The following is a 26,586-nucleotide window of genomic DNA, read 5'->3' on the forward strand; positions in this document are numbered from 1 at the left end:
TTGGACGGAATTCCAAGAGTACATCAAGAATAAGGCTACTAAGTTCTTTACTGCAGTTGCAGACCACCCTAGCGCAGCAGTGAGGAAAGCAGCGGAAGGGCCGACGGCCGAGGAACGTGTTTGGTTTAGAAAGAGTGTATACAGGATGCCGCGAGACATCCTGCAGACGGCCTAGAGTGGCTGCGAGGGTGGTCTGCCAGGTAGGGCAGAGGTCCGGACTGTTGTGTGGTGGACTTGCTAGAAGAATTTTTGGAATTTACGAAGAATTTAAGAAATTATATCCCCTCTGTGGGGGGGTTGGCGGTGGTCCTGTTGGGGTGCTGAAGCTTAGCTTTGGCCTCTAGCAGGATCAGGGCTGATCTCTTTGCAGGGGGTTGAGGTTGTTTTTGTTTCTGTTTGTAATAGTTTATGTTTTAGTTTAGTTTTTGTTTTATTTTGTTTTGTTTTTGTTCTGTGTGAATCTAACTGTGATGTTAAGTTCGTTAGAGTTGGCAACCTGTATCTTGATGTAAGGATACAGGAGTCGTGTGATGCAATTGCACCCGCGGCGGAGGTGCATGGGATGAGACACGAATATTTGAGAAGGAATCAAGGTTTTAAAAAGGTCTTCAACCTGTAAAACCGAATATCTATTGCAAAGAGGGCGCGTAGGTGGTTGTAGGTTTGGGTAGGCCCTTCAGGCCAGCCCCACACTACTTAGCACTCGGTGCTGGGTGTGCGTAAAAGCATTCCCCCACCTTTAGGTGATAATGGAATGAATAATTGCTTTAAAGACGCGCAATTTGATATCCTTGGAGATCCTTTTACACATGAAAAAGGATTTGAGGGAGGTAAACGCGGCAAGTATTTTGTTTCTCACTGCGCGGACTTGGGGTGACCAGGTGAGGTTTCGATCAAGGATGACGCCAAGATATTTGGCATTGGGACTCCAATCAATGAAATGATCATTGATATGGATTTTTGGGGGTTTCCGCCTGTTATCGGAAAAGAATAAGGTGACGGATTTAGTAGGGTTAATTTCTAACCTCCACTTGGAGTACCAGTCCAGTACTTCGGGTAAGAAATGCTAGATTCTGGTAGGGGAGTGTACCACATTCTGTGAGTACGAAATGAGGGCTACATCGTCCGCGTAGGCAGCAATGAGAACCTTGGGATCAGTCGGGAAGTCAAAACAGTAAATATTAAATAGGGTGGGAGAGATTTTGAGCCCTGAGGGACTCCAGCGGTGATAGGATCGGGATTGGATAGGTCATTTTGGACACGAACTTGGAAAGTTCTGCCCGAGAGGTATGATCTGATTAGGTTCGTAAGATAAGGTGGGAAACGGGGTTGCATTTTTAAAATTAGTCCGTCATGCCAGACTCTGTCAAAAGCCTGTTTGATGTCTAATAGTAGCATAGAAACGTGTCGGCGTAGGTTCCTGGTATGGAAGATATGCTCAGTAACCCTCAGCAACTGATGGCCGGTGCCATGTTGCCTTCAAAAGCCGAATTGAAAATTAGGAATCAGGTTATTTTCGGAGACGTGGTCTTCGAGACGGGCTCGAATGACCTCCACAGCAACTTTGCTAAGCGTAGAAAGAAGACTAATCGGCCTGTAGCTTGAGGGAAGATTTGCAGGTTTCCCTGCTTTAGGAATGCAAACAACCACAGCATTTTTCCAAGGAGTTGGAAAATGCTGTAATCTCATCATTGCGTTGACAATGTTTGTCAACATTGCAAGATGTTTGCGTGGGAGGATTTTAAGGACGGCGTTTGGGATTCCATCGGGACCAGAGGCTTTTTTGTTTCTCAGGGAAGAGATGATATTTTGGATTTCAGCTACAGAAGCCAGGGAAAAGGGGTTGGGGTCAGGTTCAATATAGAAAATAAACTGAGTGACTACCCGGTGATAGTTCTCATGCGACGGGTCGCTGGGGTTTGGGGAACATTGCTCACTTAAGCACGAAGCAAAAGTTTCAGCAATGTCGGGGTTGGTAGAAACTCTTCTACCGTTATGTTGAAGAAATTGAATTTTGTGTTTGGATCCACGAATGGATTTGATAATCTTCCAAACACGTTTGGGGTGGGCTTCAGCTTCACTGATAAAATGGTCACTGCGAATTCTAGTAAGGCGATACTTTACTTGCCTTAGGAGATAGTTGTAGTGATGTCTATAAGCAGGATCACAAGAACGTTGCCACCTACGTCTGGCTTGGTTCTTTCGTCGGATAAGATCGACTGCATCCGGGGGTAGGTTTTTGGTGGGACGGGAGGGATTTTTCAGGATTGTGGCCTGGTTAATAGCAGTGGAGATATCTAGGTCGGAAGGGGTTCGAATGAAATTGCATGAGTTTTCAAGCAGGTATCGGAGTTTTGTCCAATCCATTGAACGGTAACTCACCTCACCTGCAACGTAGTTGCCTGTTTTGCTGAGAATCGTTGAATTGTGGTCAGAGGATAATTCAGGAGTAGTGGATATTTCAACAGTTTGGGAGAGGTTATAGCATAGGAACAGAGCGATGATATCATGATTGAGATTGGGATCACCTAGATAATGATTAGGGAAGTCTGGGGGTTCGATTGCGAAGTCGCGGATGGTGGAAAGTCTAAGAAGATGTTTGCCGTTGGAGTTGGTTTGAAGACAATTCCAGGCTTGGTGTTTCGAATTGAAATCACCAGCCAGAATGATCTCACAACCAGGATGGAATAGGACAGGAAGGTCTACATTATTTATGTTTACATTCGGAGGAATGTAAACAGAAAAGATACGGATAATTTTGCCCAATCTGGGAAAGATTTCTATTCCAACGGTTTCACCAGCAAAGCCTGCAATATTTGATTGCCTGTGGTGAAAGGAGGATTTAACAGAGATTGAAACACCACCAAAAGCCCTTTGATTGGGCTGGGTGATTCTGTTTAGACGATAGGTAATATATCCAGGGATGTATAGGTTTCTGGACGGGGTTAGCATGGTCTCTTGAAGACAGATGACCTCAATGTCATTGTCCTCAACGAATTTGAATAGTTCAAGGATTTTACTTTGAATGCCACGGCCATTCCAGGATAGGATTTTTAAGGAGGGTTTACTGGCCATTATTTTGGTTAGGCAGAAGGGTTTTGAGCATACTGAATAGCTCCAGGATAAGAGAGTTTTAGCGTTGGAGTTCCGCCATCATGTTTAAGTAGTTTGGATCAGAAGATGGTTGGGGTTGTTGGGTGGATTGGGGGGTTATTTGTTTAGGAGAAGCAGCGGAAGTTCCAGCTACTTTTTGGGCAAAGGAGATTCCAGGTGTGACTAGGGCAGGGGAGTTGTTTGGGATTTTATGGGTTTTTCAGGTTCAGGATTTAGGGTTATTTTTATTATGGGGGGCCCTAGGACAGCCTTTGTAATAAGCTCTGTGTTCACCGGAACAATTGGCGCACTTGGGCTTGGAATTAGGGTCAGCAATTTTCTTGCATAGAGAGGTGGCATGCTTGTGGGTGCAGTAGCCGCACACCCAATCAGCATGGCAATAATTTGTTGTGTGACCGTCCCACACTAAAGGCCAGAGATTGGCGCCTCGGCGCATTCGGTGTAAGGTATTGTAAGGAATTTTTCTATTTTCAAGAATCCTCGTTATATTACGATGATCTTGAATTGTAGAAGGACAGATTCGGATTCCGTCCGCGTTACTGCGGGCGGTTTTATAGGAGATGTTACGTGCCTTTATGACCTCCAAAACGGTAGGCCATGCTTTGGCATAGCGAATTTGTATAGGAACCAGATAAGACTTCGAGGCGGAGGGTTCAGAGGGTGGCTGCCTGCGTGGAGAAGGAGATGGAGGTGTAGGTGTGGGAGGTGCGGTGTCCATTGGCGAGGGGGACGGCAATGGAGGAAATTCAGAGGAATCTTCAGAGGCGGAAGTCAGTTCATCGAAAGGATCGAATTCTTTTTCAGAATCAGAATCAGAAGGGGCTGGAGGGCTGAGAACAGTTCTCCGCTTCTTGGGTTTGGATGGGGGTGAAGGTGAGGTTGGGTAGAATTTTGTTTCGGATTCGTTGAAGTAATTATAGCAAAGTGGATTCTGGCCCACTGACCAATCACAGCGCTCGTTCCTCCCTCCACATGACTTGTCCCGCCCTCCTTGACTGTAGGAGAGATATGGGCTATTGTTTTAGGCCAATACGCGATAAGCGGAGGTTCCTTGTGCAATGGGAATTTGTAGTTCTGACCAATGGGAATTCGTGAATTTTTGTTAACTTGAAGTTGTCGGCCAATGAAAATGCTTGATTGAAGAAAAATTTTGATCAATTTTGACATGTGACTTTTTTTTTTTTTTAAAGGTGGGGGAATGCTTTTACGCACACTCAGCACCGAGTGCTGAGTAGTGTGGGGCTGGCCATAAGGGCCTACCCACCAAACCTATAACCACCTACACGTCCTCTCTGCAAACAGGAATACGGTTTTACAGGTAAAAACCTTTTTAAAACCAAGATTACAACACAACATTCGTGTATCATCTCGTGCACCGCCGCCGTGGGTACACTAGCATCACACGACTCCTGTATCCAAACAACAGGATCCAGGGTAAGCATCACTCATACCAACAAACACACAGGGGAGGGGGATTTGAGCCCTCTGCAGAGTGGCCAACCGCAGCCCCGCCAGGGACTGAAGAAAAACTCCAGTACCCCAACCGAACCACAGCCAACCCATCTACAGAGGGGGTATAATTTCCTAAATTCTTTTGCTCTTCGGCCACAACGCCCAAACCCGAACAACCGCCACAAGACCAACTGTAGACCGCCGCCACTGCAGCTCCCCGCCAGAACTGAAGCCAGGCTCCTGCCCTGCCAGGCCGACCAACCGCAAGCGCTACTCCATGACGTTCAAGATGTCCCTGGGCATTCTGTGAGCTGTCCTGGCGAACCAAACACGCTCCTCCGGAGTCGGCCCTAAAGCCGCCTTCCTCACTAACGCGTTGCGGTGGTCCGCCGCGATGGTGAAGAACTTAGAAGCCTTCTTCTTGATGTACTCTTGGAATTCCGTCCAGTGGATGTCCCTGAAAATTTGCCTGTTACGGACAAACCAGGGGGCACCCACGGACATCCTCAACCACACGCTCTCAACTCTGGCCAGCTTACTGATATGCGTCTTTGCCGCGTAGCCCCACACTGACGAACAGTAGGAAAGCTGGCTACGGGCAACCGCCCGGATGATTTGAATCTTCACAGCAGGATTCATCCTGCTTTGACGGCAAAGCATCGGATAGAGCTTTACCAGAGCTCTCTTCGCAATAGCCTTCGCACGATCCGTATGCAACTGCCAGGTGAGGCGCGAGTCAAGGAGAACTCCAAGGTACTTCGCGTCCTTAGCCCATGCCACCACGTTGCCATCTACAACTATGTTGTCCGGCACGCCAAGCCTTCTCTTCTGAAAGAGAACCGCCTGGCACTTCCCCGGGTTAAGCTTAACTTTCCATCTGGCACACCATTTTTGGATATCTACCATAGCTGCCTGCAGGCGTTTGGAGATAACGGAGGTATTTCTATGGCTAGCAACAATAGCTGTATCATCAGCATATTGCGCCATCAGAACACGACTGCCGGCTGGCATGTCAGACGCAAAGATGCTGTACAACATAGGAGAGAGCACTGCACCCTGAGGCACCCCTGCCGAAATTCTACGCGCACTAGCGTACGCTTTCCCAACTCTAACTACAGCATCTCTGCCACACAAGAAGCTCTGGATCAGCTTCACCAGGTTACAGGAGAACCCCAGGTTGCTCATCTTGGCAACTAAGCCATCGTGCCAAACCCTGTCAAAAGCTCGGGCTACATCCAAGAACACTGCGCCGGTGGCCTCTTTTCTGTTAAACCCAGAAGTGATCTGGTTGACCACTCTGAGCACTTGGTGCTCAGCGGAATGGCCAGCCCTAAATCCAAATTGATGATCAGGAATGGCCTCCAGCGTCTCCGACTCCTCCGCCAGCCTTTTCAGGATCACCCTCTCCACAACCTTACCTAGCCCCGGCAGGAGACTGATGGGCCGATAGTTTTGTGGGAAGGTATGATTCTTCCCAGGTTTAGGGATCATCAGGACAATAGCTCGTTTCCATACTTCTGGGAAATAACAGAAACGCAGGATGCTGTTAGCAATTTTGACCAGGTGACACATGGCCTTCTTCGGTAGGAAGCGGATCATGACATTGGTGATGCTATCGTAACCCGGGCACTTTTTCTTGTTGAGGCGCTTCACAATCTCCCTCAGCTCCTTTAAAGAAGCTGGTTTGAGGCCACCTAATGTAGGAGAGTGAAGCGCAATCCTGTTGCAGAGGACCTGCACATCCTCAAGATGTTGCTCATCCTCGACTTCCGCCGGGACGTTCAGCGAACACTCCTCAACAAGAGTCTCCGCGAACGCCTCCGCCTTATCTTCGTCCCTGTATACGATACCAAACACCCCATGAATAGGCGGGATTACCATCTTCTCTCTCCTGAGCACTTTCTGCATGCGCCATGCAGAGTGATCACGTATAGACAACTCCTCCAATCTCCTGTTCCAAACTTCAAGCCGGAAGTCCCTCAGAGCTTTTTTCAGCTGATGGCTATGCCTATTCAAGGCAAGCCTGTCCCGGTCCAAGTGACTTGAAGTATACCTCCTTCGGAGCCGCCTATTCTCCGTGATCAGCGCTCTAATGCCACGAGGAACGTCATAGTAGTTACTACGCGCCCTCGGTGACACCGTAGTGGATCCTCTCGTAAGCAGACGAGATACTAGCCTGAAAGTCTTCCACAGCTACCTCCAACTCTGCACACGAGTTGATCTGAGGCACTGCCCTTAGACTAGCATTCAGCGCCGCCTGGTAATCCAACCAAGCCGTTCTCTTCTTGAACAGCGTCATGTTCGTGTCACGATCCGCTGTTAGGGTGAAGGCCACTGGATTGTGATCGGACGTACCAAGATTGATCGCCCGGAGATCTACGTCAGTCATGACATTTTTTACAACTGCTTTTTACAACTGCTTTTTACAATATCTAAGACGTCTGGCAGCCCCCTCCCATAGGGGATGTAGGAAGGCTCCAACGGGCCCACTACCACTGCCCCAAAATCGTCTGCCCATTCCTCCAATCTTCTGCCGTTGGCATTTGCCATGCGGCTATTCCACGCTGGGCTTTTGCAGTTAAGGTCTCCCAGCGCAATCGTCGGAACATCAGATCCAACCAGTGACTGTATATCATCCCTCTCCAGCAGTTGCTGGGGGGACTTGTACAGAGAGGTAATTTTAACTGGACCAGTTGCAGTGCTCAGCTCAATGGAGATGTTATCCATCGTGACACCCGAATCCGTCCCCAGGAAACAGTGATCAACTCCTGGCTTGACCAAGATAGCAACCCCACCCGAACGGGTGTCCCGGTCGAATCTATAGGCGCTGTAGCCTAGGAGCGCCAACCTGCAACCCGAGGGGGTTTTAGTCTCCTGCAGACACAGGACGTCCGGGGAATGCTCAAAAATGAGTTCCTCCAGATCCGCCCTCCTCGTCTTAAAACCGTTTACGTTCCAGGATATCACGGCTATACTGCCTAAGGTCGTACTAGACATGTTTGTCATAGTTTTCTAATGCCGCCAGGATCACCTTCCGAATCTCTGGCATGATGGTGCTGACGATTGTGGTTACCAGCCCTGTGCACTGGCTCGCAACCTTCTCCGTGGGCCTTGAGCTGATGGGCGCTCTCTGGCCGGACTTCGCGACCGGGACCTTACGCTTGTAAGAGTAATTGGGACACGCGCGATAGCTCGCAGGATGCCCAACCTGCTTACAATTAGCACATCTGGCATTCCTCTCGCCTTCCGCGCTAGCTAACGTGCACTCGCCGGCCGAGTGACTACCTGCACACTTCACGCATTTCTGCGGAAATGTGCATCTCAGCTGGGTGTGGCCAAACTGCTGGCATCGGTAGCACTGGCTCGGCATAGCAGACTTCTTCTTGGGCTCCACCCTAACCACCAGATCCAACATCCTGGTGACCTTAAAGACATCTTGGTTCTTGGTTTTCACCAAGAACAGTGGCATGGGCTCCTTAGTGCGGAAGCTGGTCATGCGGGACACTTCGCTATCCGTGACGCCTAGGCTGCTAAGCTCATCACGAATATCCTCAATCTCAGCCGTGATGGGTAGCCCTCGCACCACGGCATAGATTTTTTTCTCCTCGGGCAGCCGGTAGGAGTAATACGCACGATTGTGCGATTCCAAGAAGGCCGTCAGTCTCCTAAAGTCCGAGGAGTCTTTCACGTAGATCTTAACAGACTTGCCAAGGATCTTCGCCTTGACGATGTCTGTCTTCGTCTCTTTGATCTCCTTACGGAGTGCCGCCCAATCGTCAGGGTTTTCGACGACAATCGGCGGGATCTTTGCACTGAATTTAGGAGCCGCAGCCACCTTGGCATAGGAGGCCGACTCCTGAGACAACATCCCCGGACGCTCAGCTGCCTGAGGGGATATTACCTGAGAGGGCTCAGGTGACGTGGACACACGGGAGCGTCCCAAGTCCAGTTCTTCTTGAGTAGCCGCCTCTTGCGAGACGCGACCCTTCTTCCTCTTGGGAGAAGAAACCCTGTTTTGTGCAGCCTGAAGCTGACTAACCAGCACCTTCAGCTCCTCGATCTGACTATTTTGAGCCTCAATACGCTGACCCTGAAGACTTAATTGCCCTCTCAGGTCCTCATTCTCATCGAGCAGGGCAGAAACCCGCTTCTCCAGCCTCTTCTCAGATTTAGAGCGGCTTTTGGACACTGCCGCCCTAGCGCGCTCATCTCGACCATCGGGGCTTTCTTGGTGTGACTTCATGTCCCAACACAAGACACAAACTTACCCAAGTCCCAAGAACCCGAAGATACCCCAACCTGGGGCACCGGGAATGACACCCTCCTACCGCAAGTGGAAGGAGGAGCACTCACCACGAACACAGTTATAACAACTGCCAACAAACTTGTTGACACGATCACTATAGCAGCGCACCGAAAAACACGTCCGCACAGCTCGACGGTTCGAACGCAAGTCTTGACATGTGACTTTTTTTTTTTTTTTTTTTGGGGACAGAGAGGGGAAAGTGTAAACCCCCCTCCGGGCACCGATCCGGAGATCATAACCAATTGGAAACCATATGTGCTAGCACATATGGGGGAAAGGGCGTGTATATACATACACGGGTGAAGTTGAACCAGAAGACGGGACTGACAAAGATGCCAGCCCCCTGTCAACTGGTTCCCGGAAGAACAAGCCCAATCTGAGGAAGGTCCTAGAACCTCCCTGGGTGAGGATTGGGCTTGAAGTTGATCCGTCGGCCTCCCGCCACCACTGGCTTGTGGAGCGGGACTGCCCGAGAGATGACATGTGACTTATCTCCCACTTGAATTATATAGAAAGCCCCACTCCCACCCATACAACGACATCTGCTTGCATGACAAAAAATCAGAATAAAACACATAATTATTTAAATACACATATTTCTATTATTATTAATTACACTGTGGGAATTTCCACATAACAAATATTTTTTTTAGATTTAGCTTTCAAATATCGAGAAGGCTCACCAGATGCGGATATACCTTCTTTGGAGGCGTACGTTTATGACGTTAGGAAGTGCGTGTTCCGGGAAGGCCCACCAGATGTAGAAGTGCCTGGGTACCCTTTAAATGACCTAAACTCCCTGACTCGCCCTCTTAGTTGGTCATTCCCTCATCAGTGGTTCACGCAGTCATTATCAGCACTCATTCAGACAGGACATCAGTGTAACTCACTCACACAACTCCGTGACGTTTTACTTTCACTCAGTGTATAACGAACAATAAACATTGTCGAAATAAACAGGTATTAGTTTACACACTAAGAACATCCCTAAGAAATCACACAAACACTCCTTAGCAAAGCAATCGCTAAAACAGATATCCTTCAATGCTTTACATAAAACATCTGCATATTTATCCCAAATCCTATCAGTTATGTCTATTAACTCTTTAAAATTAATTAATACAACATCACTAATGTAGGATACATATTTTTGACAAGAATATAATAAAGAGTTATCTAATAAATAGCCACATCCAGAATACTACAATGCCAAACTCAAAATATAATCATACTTTTCGTCATTTATTATCCCTTTCAGTAGCTCCAACTTAACCATCCACGTGTAGTTGTTTCTATCAAAATCATGATCATCAAGAACTGTTGCAGCTGCTGCTGTTACTGTTACTGCTGCTGCTGATGCTGCTGCTGTTGCTACTACTACTACTACTACTACTACTATTACTACTACCTTACATTTATTTATATTAATTGATAATTTCATTGTCTTTTTGAATACATAGTCTTATGTGAAAACAATTGTACGTGTTGGGACCGTCGGTGGTGTCTGAAGAGGACTAGCAACTTCCATTAAAGTGAGTTTTCTGCTGCTGCTGTTGCTGTTGCTCCGGTAACTCCTCATCTTCATAATGTAACAATTTCAAGGGTTCGGACAGTGTGAAAATTAAAAACCGATACTAAATTAAACTAAACTATATTTACAATTACTTAAAAACTAACACACACTATTTATAGCTATTTATATCTAAGGCACTGATGTTTATTTTCAACCCCTTATGGTTATTTATTTCCAATGGCCCGTTATTACGCTTGCTAGTGTGACTCTCTCTGACTGTCTGACTCTCTCTGACTCTCTGCTGTTGGTCAAGCGTGCGTTTATATCCTCAGCCGGTTGTTCTAGGATATTCGATCGCGATCGAGTCTGTAACCTTATGCGCTGCACTCAGCGTTTGACGGCATAGATGGGACGCTCCCGAATTTTCTGGCGCGCTGTTGCTTAGCCCACTGCTCGCTACAATAACAATGTTCCAGTTGTTTTTTTAATAGAGCAGTTTACTTTTAATACAGTAAACAATGAATTTTCTTTCTCCGTTAATAATTGTTTTATTTTGCAAATCGTTTCACTCACTGTTTCCATACTGTCGCTTCACCATTCAATTTATAATTTTAAATTTATCTTAAATTTATCAACAACTTACGTTTCAGCTCTTATAAATTAATGTCTTGTAGAAGTTCTCTTAATTTTTCTAAATTTGTTACACTTTTAAAAATTAATTCTCTTCTTCTACCAGTAGTGGTGGTAGTAGTAGTAGTAGTAATAGTAGTTATCTGATAGACTATTCGTCATCTTTGCACTGTCGTTTTTTTTATTCCTTTTGTCTGCACAACCAATTATTCCTTTTCAGGAATTCATAAAAATATTTCACCTCCATTTGTGGACAGTAGGCAGGTGATTTAGTTACTACTACATTTACCTACTCGGCGGTACGGCAAAGGTCCATAAAAACTGAAATAATTTCGTCAGGGTTTTAATCATCTTTACAGTCGTAAAAATGTTATCCATGTAAATTATTCTTTAACCATGCCGCCGTTCGTCCATCTTTGTCAGAGGGTGATCTGAACGAACCCACTTTGAAATAGTACAGAGAGGTACTATCGGATGCATAAGTGGTCTGCCACGCCAAATTATTAACTAATTTTGTGAGCTTTAATTATTCAGAGAATATTTTTGTTTCTTTTTTTGTTTGGGGGACAAAGAGGGGAAAGTTTAAAAACCCCTCTCCGGGCACCTATCCGAAGATCATGGCCATAGTGTTTACCATGTATACATGGGGGAAAAGAACGTATATTTGCATATACGGGGTATGCTGAACCAGAAGACGTGGGACTGACAAAGATGCCAGCCCCGTGGGAACTGGGTTCGGAAGAACAAGTCCAATCTGAGGAAGATCCGAAGATCTTCCTGGGGATGGATTGGACTTGCAGGTGTTGGATCCGTTAGCTCCCCACTACCACTGGCTTGTGGAGCGGTACTGAGCCCCAGGACCACGACAAGGTGGATCCATCCTGGGGAAAAATGTGGAACGCTTCACGATATTGCGTGTCATCCTTGCGCAGGGGCCATGCTAATCTTCTCTGTATCGTTCCAATTTTAATATATGTACCGCCGAAGCGAGTACGAATATTTTTGTGTTTTGTTGAAATTGTTATAATAACTACAATATTTAAAGCGATTATTTAAATAACAAATATGAAATTAATCTTAATTAATATTATTTTATATTATTTTAAAAATGATTTAAATTAGTATTTGAGGTATGTGATATATTTTAAAAATATTTAAAATATTACATACAAGAAATAAAATAAACTATTTTCATAACAAAACCAAGTATTTAAGTATATTAATAAAAATATAATATTAAAATAATCTTAATTAATATTATTTTGAATTATTTTAAAAATGATTTAAATTAGTATTTGAGCTATGTGATACATTTTAAAAATATTTAAAATATTACATACAAGAAATAAAATAAACTATTTTCATAACAAAACCAAGTATTTACGAAACGTAAAATAGTGCATATTAAAACATTTTAAATGTTATGAACAAATATTATATTAAAAAGATCGAGTGATAGAAATAGAAAAACAGAATTTTGATCTATGAATTCAAAAATACCACTTTGGTTTGTTCAAAAAAGATCCTCACTCTTGTTTTTCATTTATTGTTTCTTTGAACATTATTTGTGATTGTATCTTATAACTCATTCATCATTTGTAATCTGTTTCTATAAATGATATTCTTTAAATGTTGTTGCATACAGTTTAAATAGCCTCGAGTGTAAGATATTAAAAAAATATATACATTAGGTTTTCATGTTATATAATTTTGTAATTACTATTATTTAATTTTTTATTATTGATATTTATTTTAAACAAATAAATTAAATATCAATATTGTAAATGAAAATAAAAAAATTATAAGATTAAAATATAAGATATTTATTGAGTAAACATATATAATATATTAGTTATAATAATGTTTATCCATTCTATCGTTTCCAGATTCTCTCAGTTACACATATTTTGTACTTTTTTATTTATTTAAATTGTTTATGAGATTCTATATGTAATATTATAAAAATATTTAGAAATTTTAGAAAAAAATAAATGAATAAATAGAATGACTAAATTATATGAATTATCTGACTAGCTGCGAAGTAAACAAGTGTTTCTTTTTGTCATTTTTGTTATTAAAATAGAATATAAGAAACTGGCTGCAAATCTCTAACATTATTGTTGATACATAATTTGATATTAATATATCACAAAATTCACGTCGTGTTTCGATTCGATTCTTAAATCTAAATCATTTTTGACCTCAGAAAGTCGGTTTGCAGAATGGCCATAGTGTTTCCCAATTCATTTTATAATCACAAAATTGTATTTATTTTATTATATGGAACATTAAATTGCAATAACAATAAATTAAAATTAAAATACCTTAAACATTAAACCATATGTAAACGTTCTCTTCCTTCAATTAACAATTGCAATAACAACAAATTAAAATTAAAATACCTAAAACATTAAGCCATATGTAAACGTTTTCTTCCTTCGCTACATATAAAATTCACTGTTTCCCTTGTTCTTTAAGGAAAATTATTCTCATACGCGTTTCTTTGTTTAGATTCATATTTGTTGACTATTCGCATTAACAATTCTCATTGAATCGATAACACATTTGGGAATCTCATGTTACGATGTGATGTGGAGTAGGCAGTAAGGAATGCAATACCGTTAAAAATTTTCGATACCGGTATTTCGGTATTTTCGCTTTTGGAACCGGTAATATCGATAAAATACCGGTATTAGTATTATTTTAAAAAATGTAAACAAAATTAAAATTCACTTACTATAGGTTACAAAATATTTATTTTTAAGAATAATTTAACAAAATTAAATCCAACTTTTTTAATATATATTATATTAATTCGTCCAAGTGATTATTATTTTTGATGCAAATTGAAATATTATTTCAAAAAACATATATGATCCAACGTACCGTCGTCTAACCTCGATTTTATTTTTGTGGTTGTATGTTGAGCAGCCGAAAAGGCTCGTTCTGACTCCACACTTGTTGGTGGTATTGTTAGATACACCCCCCTAATTCCATGCTCTTCAAAAAATTGTAATTCTTTTTTAAGTTTATATTCTATTTCTAATATTTTGTTTTGTTTCTTTGGGGTTGGAACATTCGTCATTGCTTTGTTAATCACATTCTCTAATTTGTTTTTTTAATGAAACAGTTGCAATATTAATAGCGGGGAGAGATATAATTGGTGTATCTTCATCTTCAAGATCAAAATCTTCACTGTCTGGTTCATTACTTTTAACTCCTAGACGTTTTATAAGAGGAATCAATATTTTTTAAGTTTAGGACATAAGTCTGTATCCGTTTCGATTTCGTTTTGTGAAGCGTTGTGTAAATATTGCAAAACTTGAGATATATTTGTTCGTCTTTGCATTATTCTATACTTTAGAGCATTTATCAATTCAATACTTATTTTACTTTTTTGTGCAAGAAGCGTGTCAATCATAAATTTAAACGTCGCGTCTGCAACAAGAAGATTGGAATCTCTTCTGCATAGTGTTTCGACTGCTAATTTAATTGGTGACAATGCATCAATGATTTCAGAAATTAATAGAAACTCCATTTCGGAAAAGACTATGTTTGATTTTAAATCAATTAATGCTTTTTGGACACAATACCGTAATTGGTAAAACCTTTCCAACATAATAAGTAAACTATTCCATCGTGTTATGACATCCCATTGCAAATTCAATTCTTTTCCAAATTGTAGTTTTATATATTTTTGTAAATATTGATCATTTTTTTTGTTGGAGATCTTCTGAAAACTTTAATGACACTTCTAATTTTTGTTACCAGCGGGGATAAATTAGCATAATTCAAATTTATTTCAGTGTCAACAGATCCAAACTCTAGGACAACACCATCATCTGTAATTTTTTTATCTTCTTCATTGTCAGTTTCTATGTCATTGTCATCATCTACATCACTATCACAATCGCTAGATTGGGATTCAGTTGGTTCAATTTCAGTATGAACACGCACTAAACTGGAGTTGTTTTTGTAAAGGACATATCTAACAGCTAGGTGGATGCCATGTGCAAAAGATAACTGATCTTCGACTTCAATCAAATTTCCGAGTGTTACCATAACTGACGCACCATCTGTCGATATACAAACAATGTCATTTGTTAAGTTGAGATTAAATTCTTGTAATTTTATTTTCAAAATCTCCAACCATTTTCCGTTGGCACTTTTCCATGTAAAGGGGCTAGTCCAATGTTCCGTATATATCCTCCAGTAGAATGTACGTTTATGTTTAAATACCTCCTATTGCGAACCGAAGTCCATTCGTCGAATGTTAAGCTAAATCGGTTGCCTTTCGATTTTTAAATCAAACATTTCTTTAATAATTTCCATTCTTATCTTCAGTGATCATAGATTTTATTGTTGCAGCTGATTTTGGTAAATCATTATATCCTCTTGCATGTAACCCTTTTCTTATGTCTTCCGAAGAGCAGAAAATTCTAAATGTTAGTCCATCACGCGCAACCATACGAGCCAGGATTTCACATAACTGTTCCTTCTTTCGATTTTGAAAATAATAATTTAATGTTTTTGGTAGGTTTTGACTAGAACAAGACGCATCATTTCATCATTTATGTTATGTCGAGATTTCAAGTGGGTGTGAAGGCCACTTGTGGATCCTCCCTGACATTTGATTTCTTTTGTGTATTTTTTACATTTTGCTACTTGCCCTTGATTAGCAACTAAATAATAATGCCAAATCTAATTAACATCGCTTTTTTGTGTTCTCGAAATATATAAGGTTCCGAATTCATACTTTTGATTCTAAAACAATTATTTTAATTAATTAATAATTTTAAAAAAGTAAATCTAAGTTATAAAGGAACCATACAATAAGTTTTATTAATAGGAAATTTATTTATCTGCAGCATATTTAATAGTGCTGACGTTTATGTATATAATATTTAATGGATATTATACATAAATTTACAATCAAAATTAACACTAATATCGTTCACGACATATTGTTGCTCAATTTACAAGACAAATATTTGCTTAATCTTTTCTAGGATACATATATTCCAACTCTAGGACTACCAAATTTACTTACATATATTAATTATTGCACAAGCATAAAATTAACAACTTTTACTCACAGCTACAGTGGACGGGATCTCATTTGATTCTAAGTAAATGGGAGATTCCCCAAATCAAGCTTCCGTGTAACGTGTATCAACTAGCGCTAATGTTCCAATACCGAAAATACCGGTATTTTTAAGGTGAATATCGGTATTAATACCGGCGAAAATTTGGACGGTATCCCGGTTTTCGGTATACCGGTATACCGGGATTGCATTCCCTAGTAGGCAGTACACGGTAATACAGAATGTGACTGTATACCTCCTGACGTCAATGAAGAGGCAGACCATTTGAAGATTTTACGCTGGGTTTGCTTTTTTCTTTGATTTCAATAAACACTTTTGATTTTTAAGGAATTTTATTTTTCTTTTCTATGCCATGCTTATGTACAAGATCACACCAACTGCCTCCCCGCGCACATGCGCCTACCTTACACCTTATGTTGCCATTGTTTACAATTTTTCTAATTTAAACATAAATTGCATTCTGTTCACCACTTATGCATGCTATAGTACGTTCGGTATCCGTATCAATGACTTCCAGTTCTTTGGGAACAAATTGTTTATTAACGTTGAACCCATCCATATTTATAATATACTTGATAAATGTTTTGCTGCTGTTGCTGTTATTGATAATACAGACGTACACTTACACACACGTAATAATTCTGTATTCCTAAGACCATTATTTATATATAAAAATATTATATATTCAATAAAAATAAAAAGAAAAATGAATAACATGTTTAGGACTTTCCCAATCTCATCATTTAACCAACAATTATTATTTCTTGCTACCTCGGTCGAAAGTACGTATTTTGCTCCCCGATTCCACGACAGAAAATAGTATTTTTCTGTCGTGGAACCGGGGAGCAAAATACGTACTTTCGACCGAGGTAGTAAGAAAAATAGTATACACTACACGGGAAAAAAGTTTGAGATTCCTGCCCTGCGCGCCATATTGCCCGAGGCGTAGCCGAGGTAGTAAGAAAAATAGTATACACTACACGGGAAGAAAGTTTGAGAGCCCTGCCCTGCGCGCCATCTTGCCCAGGACAGGAATCTCAAACTTTCTTCCCTTGTAGTGTAAAATACTATTTGTCTATGGAAGATAAATTGATATATCAAAACAAAAAGTTAAAAAAACATTGTTTGTTGGTAAATTTTAAATACATACTTTAACTCTCGCATACTGACAGAAATAATTATTAATTTGCAAATTACAGATATTATTCAATTTTAGACTTATCAAAAGTATGCCTTTACGAATTTCACAATAACGAAATGATTTAAAATTATTATATGTCGATACAGACAGTCTTACATGTCGAATTGAATGTGAAGATGTCTATAGGGATTTTATCAAGTTAAATTTAAATTTATTTGATATTAGTGACTATCGTGTAAATAATGTTTACAATATTCCTTTGACTAATAAAATGTGGAGGGCTGATTCAGGTGTATGCCACACTATCATTTATAAATTGTACTTGTTTATGTTGTTGTTCTTGTTGTATTGGACTTTTGTCGACATCTTTTGTTTTCTGTTGTTGTTGTAGTTGTTGTATTTGAGTTGGGCCGACATCTTTTGTTTTCTTCTTTTCTTTTTCTGTCTTAGGTGTAACATTATTATTATTACTATTTGCTTGTTTTGTATATTCCTGTTTGACGGTTGAAGATGATGATATTAATGATGATGGTGGTTCAACAGATTTTGTAATAATGGTTGCAAGACTCGTTCAATATTAATTCACCCCGATTTTAAAGCATTCAATTTATGTCGAATTTTCATGGGCACCTGCACCAATTTTTTCGTAATAGTTGTTTTGTCACGGACTTTATCATACACCATGGCAACAACCTTTCTGAACATTTATGCATGTCGTCCGACACCGAGGAAAAGAATTTGACGCCTAGCAGACGCATCGTTAGGAAATTATTCGACGATTTACCAGATATACCGGTGACTGTGTCAGTTGAAAAGAGGGACACGGCTGTTTCTGTACCGTTGAAAGCGGAACCGATAAGGTATTCGTTGGCGGGACCGGTATTAAATTTACGATATTACAGGACAAACATGTATACAAATTTTCAAAAATAAAATAAACAGAAATAGTTACACGTAATAATTTAATTTAATTTAATTTAATTTAATTTAATTTAATATAATAATAGTAATAATAATAACTATTATTATTATTATTATTATTAATTTAATAAACAAAAATAATGTATCATTTAGATACATATCAGGTTGAACGTGAGCGCAGACAAGCAGACAGGCGCAAGCGCACACTGAAAAAATTCGAGATGGTTTATATTTAATAAGTCTCGGACAGTCGACGCCGGGCGACGGCGGTGTGCGGACGCGCCTGACACCTGTTCATCTACTAAAATCGATATTCGTCGGTTTGCAACGGGACACTTTATCTTAATACCCGTACGACGGATCATTGATATTGGAAACTCACAACAATTTATAACTGACGAAACTTATAAGTAAATAAAAAAATTATTATGTGTTTGCGTTCGTCCATGTGACCGCGCAACAGCGTAACATCACTGTTTCGGATTTACACGGTGGTGGAAGGAAGTCTACGACAAAAACGATATATGACGCGCATCCACCATAATTCGATATTTCGATTTTATTCACAAAATATATTTCGAAAAATTACATCAATTAAGGACAAAAACAACGAGAAATCAGCAAAAAGGCAACAGCACGCGGTATTCCCAAGCGGTCACCCATCCAAGTACTAACCGCGCCCGACGTTGCTTGACTTCAGTGATCGGACGAGAACTGGTATTTTCAACGTGGTATGGCCGTTGCCATCAGTTTCTTTTTCACAGGTGGTTTACGAGCAACGCATATTAACTGTCAGACATCAATTTTGAGTCAAGAATGATTTCAAAGGACCACAAAGTTTGCAGGATATTACTCACTTCGACATAAGTATAACATTGATTGTTATTTTGAAGAAGAAGAAGGGAAAAAAAAAAAAGAAAAATTCGTCGGACTACCTGTTTGCTTAATGAAGCATCCAAGTGTGAAAAACTACCTGAAACCTTCCCTACCGGCATATAAATAAAGTTCATTATCGCCGTTGATCAGTATATTTTATTCCGTTCAACCATGCCTTTCGTTACAACGCTATTCCATTACTGCAAAACCCTTTTCTTTGTCTATCCGACCGTCGGCGAGGACAATGTCGATCGGAAGTCAATGAAACGCACCAGAGAGAATTACAGCGAAAACGAGGACGGCGAGTTTTCAGATGGCGTTGTTGTAAAAAAATTAAAATTGACACGGGACATGGGCACATCGACCGAATCGATGTCACCAAACATTAGATTAACGACCGTATCAGCTAATATTTCAAAAGCACCTGGTCCGATTCGGTCTGTTTCCCCTGGACCACGATCAAAAGCCGAAACGGTCGTCGTTTCTTCCCGAAGGGGAAAACAAACAGCGGAGACGCTTAAAAAAGACGAAGTACACGTTAAAAAGAGTGTTGTTCTCGACACTTATCGTCCGACACCGAGGAGAAGAGTTTTGACGCCTAGCAGACGCATCGTTAGGAAATTATTCGACGATTTACCAGATATACCGGTGACTGTGTCAGTTGAAAAGAGGGACACGGCTGTTTCTGTACCGTTGAAAGCGGAACCGATAAGGTATTCGTTGGCGGGACCGGTATTAAATTTACGATATTACAGGACAAACATGTATACAAATTTTCAAAAATAAAATAAACAGAAATAGTTACACGTAATAATTTAATTTAATTTAATTTAATTTAATTTAATTTAATTTAATTTAATTTAATATAATAATAGTAATAATAATAACTATTATTATTATTATTATTATTATTATTAATTTAATAAACAAAAATAATGTATCATTTAGATACATATCAGGTTGAACGTGAGCGCAGACAAGCAGACAGGCGCAAGCGCACACTGAAAAAATTCGAGATGGTTTATATTTAATAAGTCTCGGACAGTCGACGCCGGGCGACGGCGGTGTGCGGACGCGCCTGACACCTGTTCATCTACTAAAATCGATATTCGTCGGTTTGCAACGGGACACTTTATCTTAATACCCGTACGACGGATCATTGATATTGGAAACTCACAACAATTTATAACTGACGAAACTTATAAGTAAATAAAAAAATTATTATGTGTTTGCGTTCGTCCATGTGACCGCGCAACAGCGTAACATCACTGTTTCGGATTTACACGGTGGTGGAAGGAAGTCTACGACAAAAACGATATATGACGCGCATCCACCATAATTCGATATTTCGATTTTATTCACAAAATATATTTCGAAAAATTACATCAATTAAGGACAAAAACAACGAGAAATCAGCAAAAAGGCAACAGCACGCGGTATTCCCAAGCGGTCACCCATCCAAGTACTAACCGCGCCCGACGTTGCTTGACTTCAGTGATCGGACGAGAACTGGTATTTTCAACGTGGTATGGCCGTTGCCATCAGTTTCTTTTTCACAGGTGGTTTACGAGCAACGCATATTAACTGTCAGACATCAATTTTGAGTCAAGAATGATTTCAAAGGACCACAAAGTTTGCAGGATATTACTCACTTCGACATAAGTATAACATTGATTGTTATTTTGAAGAAGAAGAAGGGAAAAAAAAAAAAAGAAAAATTCGTCGGACTACCTGTTTGCTTAATGAAGCATCCAAGTGTGAAAAACTACCTGAAACCTTCCCTACCGGCATATAAATAAAGTTCATTATCGCCGTTGATCAGTATATTTTATTCCGTTCAACCATGCCTTTCGTTACAACGCTATTCCATTACTGCAAAACCCTTTTCTTTGTCTATCCGACCGTCGGCGAGGACAATGTCGATCGGAAGTCAATGAAACGCACCAGAGAGAATTACAGCGAAAACGAGGACGGCGAGTTTTCAGATGGCGTTGTTGTAAAAAAATTAAAATTGACACGGGACATGGGCACATCGACCGAATCGATGTCACCAAACATTAGATTAACGACCGTATCAGCTAATATTTCAAAAGCACCTGGTCCGATTCGGTCTGTTTCCCCTGGACCACGATCAAAAGCCGAAACGGTCGTCGTTTCTTCCCGAAGGGGAAAACAAACAGCGGAGACGCTTAAAAAAGACGAAGTACACGTTAAAAAGAGTGTTGTTCTCGACACTTATCGTCCGACACCGAGGAGAAGAGTTTTGACGCCTAGCAGACGCATCGTTAGGAAATTATTCGACGATTTACCAGATATACCGGTGACTGTGTCAGTTGAAAAGAGGGACACGGCTGTTTCTGTACCGTTGAAAGCGGAACCGATAAGGTATTCGTTGGCGGGACCGGTATTAAATTTACGATATTACAGGACAAACATGTATACAAATTTTCAAAAATAAAATAAACAGAAATAGTTACACGTAATAATTTAATTTAATTTAATTTAATTTAATTTAATTTAATTTAATTTAATTTAATATAATAATAGTAATAATAATAACTATTATTATTATTATTATTATTATTATTAATTTAATAAACAAAAATAATGTATCATTTAGATACATATCAGGTTGAACGTGAGCGCAGACAAGCAGACAGGCGCAAGCGCACACTGAAAAAATTCGAGATGGTTTATATTTAATAAGTCTCGGACAGTCGACGCCGGGCGACGGCGGTGTGCGGACGCGCCTGACACCTGTTCATCTACTAAAATCGATATTCGTCGGTTTGCAACGGGACACTTTATCTTAATACCCGTACGACGGATCATTGATATTGGAAACTCACAACAATTTATAACTGACGAAACTTATAAGTAAATAAAAAAATTATTATGTGTTTGCGTTCGTCCATGTGACCGCGCAACAGCGTAACATCACTGTTTCGGATTTACACGGTGGTGGAAGGAAGTCTACGACAAAAACGATATATGACGCGCATCCACCATAATTCGATATTTCGATTTTATTCACAAAATATATTTCGAAAAATTACATCAATTAAGGACAAAAACAACGAGAAATCAGCAAAAAGGCAACAGCACGCGGTATTCCCAAGCGGTCACCCATCCAAGTACTAACCGCGCCCGACGTTGCTTGACTTCAGTGATCGGACGAGAACTGGTATTTTCAACGTGGTATGGCCGTTGCCATCAGTTTCTTTTTCACAGGTGGTTTACGAGCAACGCATATTAACTGTCAGACATCAATTTTGAGTCAAGAATGATTTCAAAGGACCACAAAGTTTGCAGGATATTACTCACTTCGACATAAGTATAACATTGATTGTTATTTTGAAGAAGAAGAAGGGAAAAAAAAAAAAAGAAAAATTCGTCGGACTACCTGTTTGCTTAATGAAGCATCCAAGTGTGAAAAACTACCTGAAACCTTCCCTACCGGCATATAAATAAAGTTCATTATCGCCGTTGATCAGTATATTTTATTCCGTTCAACCATGCCTTTCGTTACAACGCTATTCCATTACTGCAAAACCCTTTTCTTTGTCTATCCGACCGTCGGCGAGGACAATGTCGATCGGAAGTCAATGAAACGCACCAGAGAGAATTACAGCGAAAACGAGGACGGCGAGTTTTCAGATGGCGTTGTTGTAAAAAAATTAAAATTGACACGGGACATGGGCACATCGACCGAATCGATGTCACCAAACATTAGATTAACGACCGTATCAGCTAATATTTCAAAAGCACCTGGTCCGATTCGGTCTGTTTCCCCTGGACCACGATCAAAAGCCGAAACGGTCGTCGTTTCTTCCCGAAGGGGAAAACAAACAGCGGAGACGCTTAAAAAAGACGAAGTACACGTTAAAAAGAGTGTTGTTCTCGACACTTATCGTCCGACACCGAGGAGAAGAGTTTTGACGCCTAGCAGACGCATCGTTAGGAAATTATTCGACGATTTACCAGATATACCGGTGACTGTGTCAGTTGAAAAGAGGGACACGGCTGTTTCTGTACCGTTGAAAGCGGAACCGATAAGGTATTCGTTGGCGGGACCGGTATTAAATTTACGATATTACAGGACAAACATGTATACAAATTTTCAAAAATAAAATAAACAGAAATAGTTACACGTAATAATTTAATTTAATTTAATTTAATTTAATTTAATTTAATATAATAATAGTAATAATAATAACTATTATTATTATTATTATTATTATTATTAATTTAATAAACAAAAATAATGTATCATTTAGATACATATCAGGTTGAACGTGAGCGCAGACAAGCAGACAGGCGCAAGCGCACACTGAAAAAATTCGAGATGGTTTATATTTAATAAGTCTCGGACAGTCGACGCCGGGCGACGGCGGTGTGCGGACGCGCCTGACACCTGTTCATCTACTAAAATCGATATTCGTCGGTTTGCAACGGGACACTTTATCTTAATACCCGTACGACGGATCATTGATATTGGAAACTCACAACAATTTATAACTGACGAAACTTATAAGTAAATAAAAAAATTATTATGTGTTTGCGTTCGTCCATGTGACCGCGCAACAGCGTAACATCACTGTTTCGGATTTACACGGTGGTGGAAGGAAGTCTACGACAAAAACGATATATGACGCGCATCCACCATAATTCGATATTTCGATTTTATTCACAAAATATATTTCGAAAAATTACATCAATTAAGGACAAAAACAACGAGAAATCAGCAAAAAGGCAACAGCACGCGGTATTCCCAAGCGGTCACCCATCCAAGTACTAACCGCGCCCGACGTTGCTTGACTTCAGTGATCGGACGAGAACTGGTATTTTCAACGTGGTATGGCCGTTGCCATCAGTTTCTTTTTCACAGGTGGTTTACGAGCAACGCATATTAACTGTCAGACATCAATTTTGAGTCAAGAATGATTTCAAAGGACCACAAAGTTTGCAGGATATTACTCACTTCGACATAAGTATAACATTGATTGTTATTTTGAAGAAGAAGAAGGGAAAAAAAAAAAAAGAAAAATTCGTCGGACTACCTGTTTGCTTAATGAAGCATCCAAGTATGAAAAACTACCTGAAACCTTCCCTACCGGCATATAAATAAAGTTCATTATCGCCGTTGATCAGTATATTTTATTCCGTTCAACCATGCCTTTCGTTACAACGCTATTCCATTACTGCAAAACCCTTTTCTTTGTCTATCCGACCGTCGGCGAGGACAATGTCGATCGGAAGTCAATGAAACGCACCAGAGAGAATTACAGCGAAAACGAGGACGGCGAGTTTTCAGATGGCGTTGTTGTAAAAAAATTAAAATTGACACGGGACATGGGCACATCGACCGAATCGATGTCACCAAACATTAGATTAACGACCGTATCAGCTAATATTTCAAAAGCACCTGGTCCGATTCGGTCTGTTTCCCCTGGACCACGATCAAAAGCCGAAACGGTCGTCGTTTCTTCCCGAAGGGGAAAACAAACAGCGGAGACGCTTAAAAAAGACGAAGTACACGTTAAAAAGAGTGTTGTTCTCGACACTTATCGTCCGACACCGAGGAGAAGAGTTTTGACGCCTAGCAGACGCATCGTTAGGAAATTATTCGACGATTTACCAGATATACCGGTGACTGTGTCAGTTGAAAAGAGGGACACGGCTGTTTCTGTACCGTTGAAAGCGGAACCGATAAGGTATTCGTTGGCGGGACCGGTATTAAATTTACGATATTACAGGACAAACATGTATACAAATTTTCAAAAATAAAATAAACAGAAATAGTTACACGTAATAATTTAATTTAATTTAATTTAATTTAATTTAATTTAATTTAATTTAATTTAATTTAATTTAATAATAGTAATAATAATAACTATTATTATTATTATTATTATTATTATTAATTTAATAAACAAAAATAATGTATCATTTAGATACATATCAGGTTGAACGTGAGCGCAGACAAGCAGACAGGCGCAAGCGCACACTGAAAAAATTCGAGATGGTTTATATTTAATAAGTCTCGGACAGTCGACGCCGGGCGACGGCGGTGTGCGGACGCGCCTGACACCTGTTCATCTACTAAAATCGATATTCGTCGGTTTGCAACGGGACACTTTATCTTAATACCCGTACGACGGATCATTGATATTGGAAACTCACAACAATTTATAACTGACGAAACTTATAAGTAAATAAAAAAATTATTATGTGTTTGCGTTCGTCCATGTGACCGCGCAACAGCGTAACATCACTGTTTCGGATTTACACGGTGGTGGAAGGAAGTCTACGACAAAAACGATATATGACGCGCATCCACCATAATTCGATATTTCGATTTTATTCACAAAATATATTTCGAAAAATTACATCAATTAAGGACAAAAACAACGAGAAATCAGCAAAAAGGCAACAGCACGCGGTATTCCCAAGCGGTCACCCATCCAAGTACTAACCGCGCCCGACGTTGCTTGACTTCAGTGATCGGACGAGAACTGGTATTTTCAACGTGGTATGGCCGTTGCCATCAGTTTCTTTTTCACAGGTGGTTTACGAGCAACGCATATTAACTGTCAGACATCAATTTTGAGTCAAGAATGATTTCAAAGGACCACAAAGTTTGCAGGATATTACTCACTTCGACATAAGTATAACATTGATTGTTATTTTGAAGAAGAAGAAGGGAAAAAAAAAAAAGAAAAATTCGTCGGACTACCTGTTTGCTTAATGAAGCATCCAAGTGTGAAAAACTACCTGAAACCTTCCCTACCGGCATATAAATAAAGTTCATTATCGCCGTTGATCAGTATATTTTATTCCGTTCAACCATGCCTTTCGTTACAACGCTATTCCATTACTGCAAAACCCTTTTCTTTGTCTATCCGACCGTCGGCGAGGACAATGTCGATCGGAAGTCAATGAAACGCACCAGAGAGAATTACAGCGAAAACGAGGACGGCGAGTTTTCAGATGGCGTTGTTGTAAAAAAATTAAAATTGACACGGGACATGGGCACATCGACCGAATCGATGTCACCAAACATTAGATTAACGACCGTATCAGCTAATATTTCAAAAGCACCTGGTCCGATTCGGTCTGTTTCCCCTGGACCACGATCAAAAGCCGAAACGGTCGTCGTTTCTTCCCGAAGGGGAAAACAAACAGCGGAGACGCTTAAAAAAGACGAAGTACACGTTAAAAAGAGTGTTGTTCTCGACACTTATCGTCCGACACCGAGGAGAAGAGTTTTGACGCCTAGCAGACGCATCGTTAGGAAATTATTCGACGATTTACCAGATATACCGGTGACTGTGTCAGTTGAAAAGAGGGACACGGCTGTTTCTGTACCGTTGAAAGCGGAACCGATAAGGTATTCGTTGGCGGGACCGGTATTAAATTTACGATATTACAGGACAAACATGTATACAAATTTTCAAAAATAAAATAAACAGAAATAGTTACACGTAATAATTTAATTTAATTTAATTTAATTTAATTTAATTTAATT

General features: G+C 40.2%; 1 protein-coding gene and 6 non-coding genes across 7 annotated transcripts; all 7 read right to left on the reverse strand.

The window, feature by feature from the left end:
• Positions 1 to 6,963: 6,963 nt before the first annotated feature.
• Positions 6,964 to 7,563, reverse strand: LOC126264772 (exodeoxyribonuclease III-like). The gene has a single exon (XM_049964044.1). It carries the CDS (start codon positions 7,561 to 7,563, stop codon positions 6,964 to 6,966), a length of 600 nt encoding a protein of 199 aa, XP_049820001.1.
• Positions 7,564 to 11,902: 4,339 nt separating this feature from the next.
• On the reverse strand, positions 11,903 to 12,009 carry LOC126265176 (U6 spliceosomal RNA). The gene has a single exon (XR_007547718.1). It is a non-coding gene; the product is annotated as a U6 spliceosomal RNA (small nuclear RNA).
• Positions 12,010 to 18,808: 6,799 nt separating this feature from the next.
• Positions 18,809 to 18,927, reverse strand: LOC126265118 (5S ribosomal RNA). The gene has a single exon (XR_007547660.1). It is a non-coding gene; the product is annotated as a 5S ribosomal RNA (ribosomal RNA).
• Positions 18,928 to 20,479: 1,552 nt separating this feature from the next.
• On the reverse strand, positions 20,480 to 20,598 carry LOC126265189 (5S ribosomal RNA). Its single transcript, XR_007547731.1, has one exon. It is a non-coding gene; the product is annotated as a 5S ribosomal RNA (ribosomal RNA).
• Positions 20,599 to 22,151: 1,553 nt separating this feature from the next.
• On the reverse strand, positions 22,152 to 22,270 carry LOC126265200 (5S ribosomal RNA). Its single transcript, XR_007547742.1, has one exon. It is a non-coding gene; the product is annotated as a 5S ribosomal RNA (ribosomal RNA).
• Positions 22,271 to 23,808: 1,538 nt separating this feature from the next.
• LOC126265211 (5S ribosomal RNA) lies at positions 23,809 to 23,927 on the reverse strand. Its single transcript, XR_007547753.1, has one exon. It is a non-coding gene; the product is annotated as a 5S ribosomal RNA (ribosomal RNA).
• Positions 23,928 to 25,485: 1,558 nt separating this feature from the next.
• LOC126265222 (5S ribosomal RNA) lies at positions 25,486 to 25,604 on the reverse strand. The gene has a single exon (XR_007547764.1). It is a non-coding gene; the product is annotated as a 5S ribosomal RNA (ribosomal RNA).
• Between the last annotated feature and the right edge of the window lie 982 nt (positions 25,605 to 26,586).

This window comes from Aethina tumida, chromosome 3, assembly GCF_024364675.1.
Source record: "Aethina tumida isolate Nest 87 chromosome 3, icAetTumi1.1, whole genome shotgun sequence".
Lineage (NCBI taxonomy): Eukaryota > Metazoa > Arthropoda > Insecta > Coleoptera > Nitidulidae > Aethina > Aethina tumida.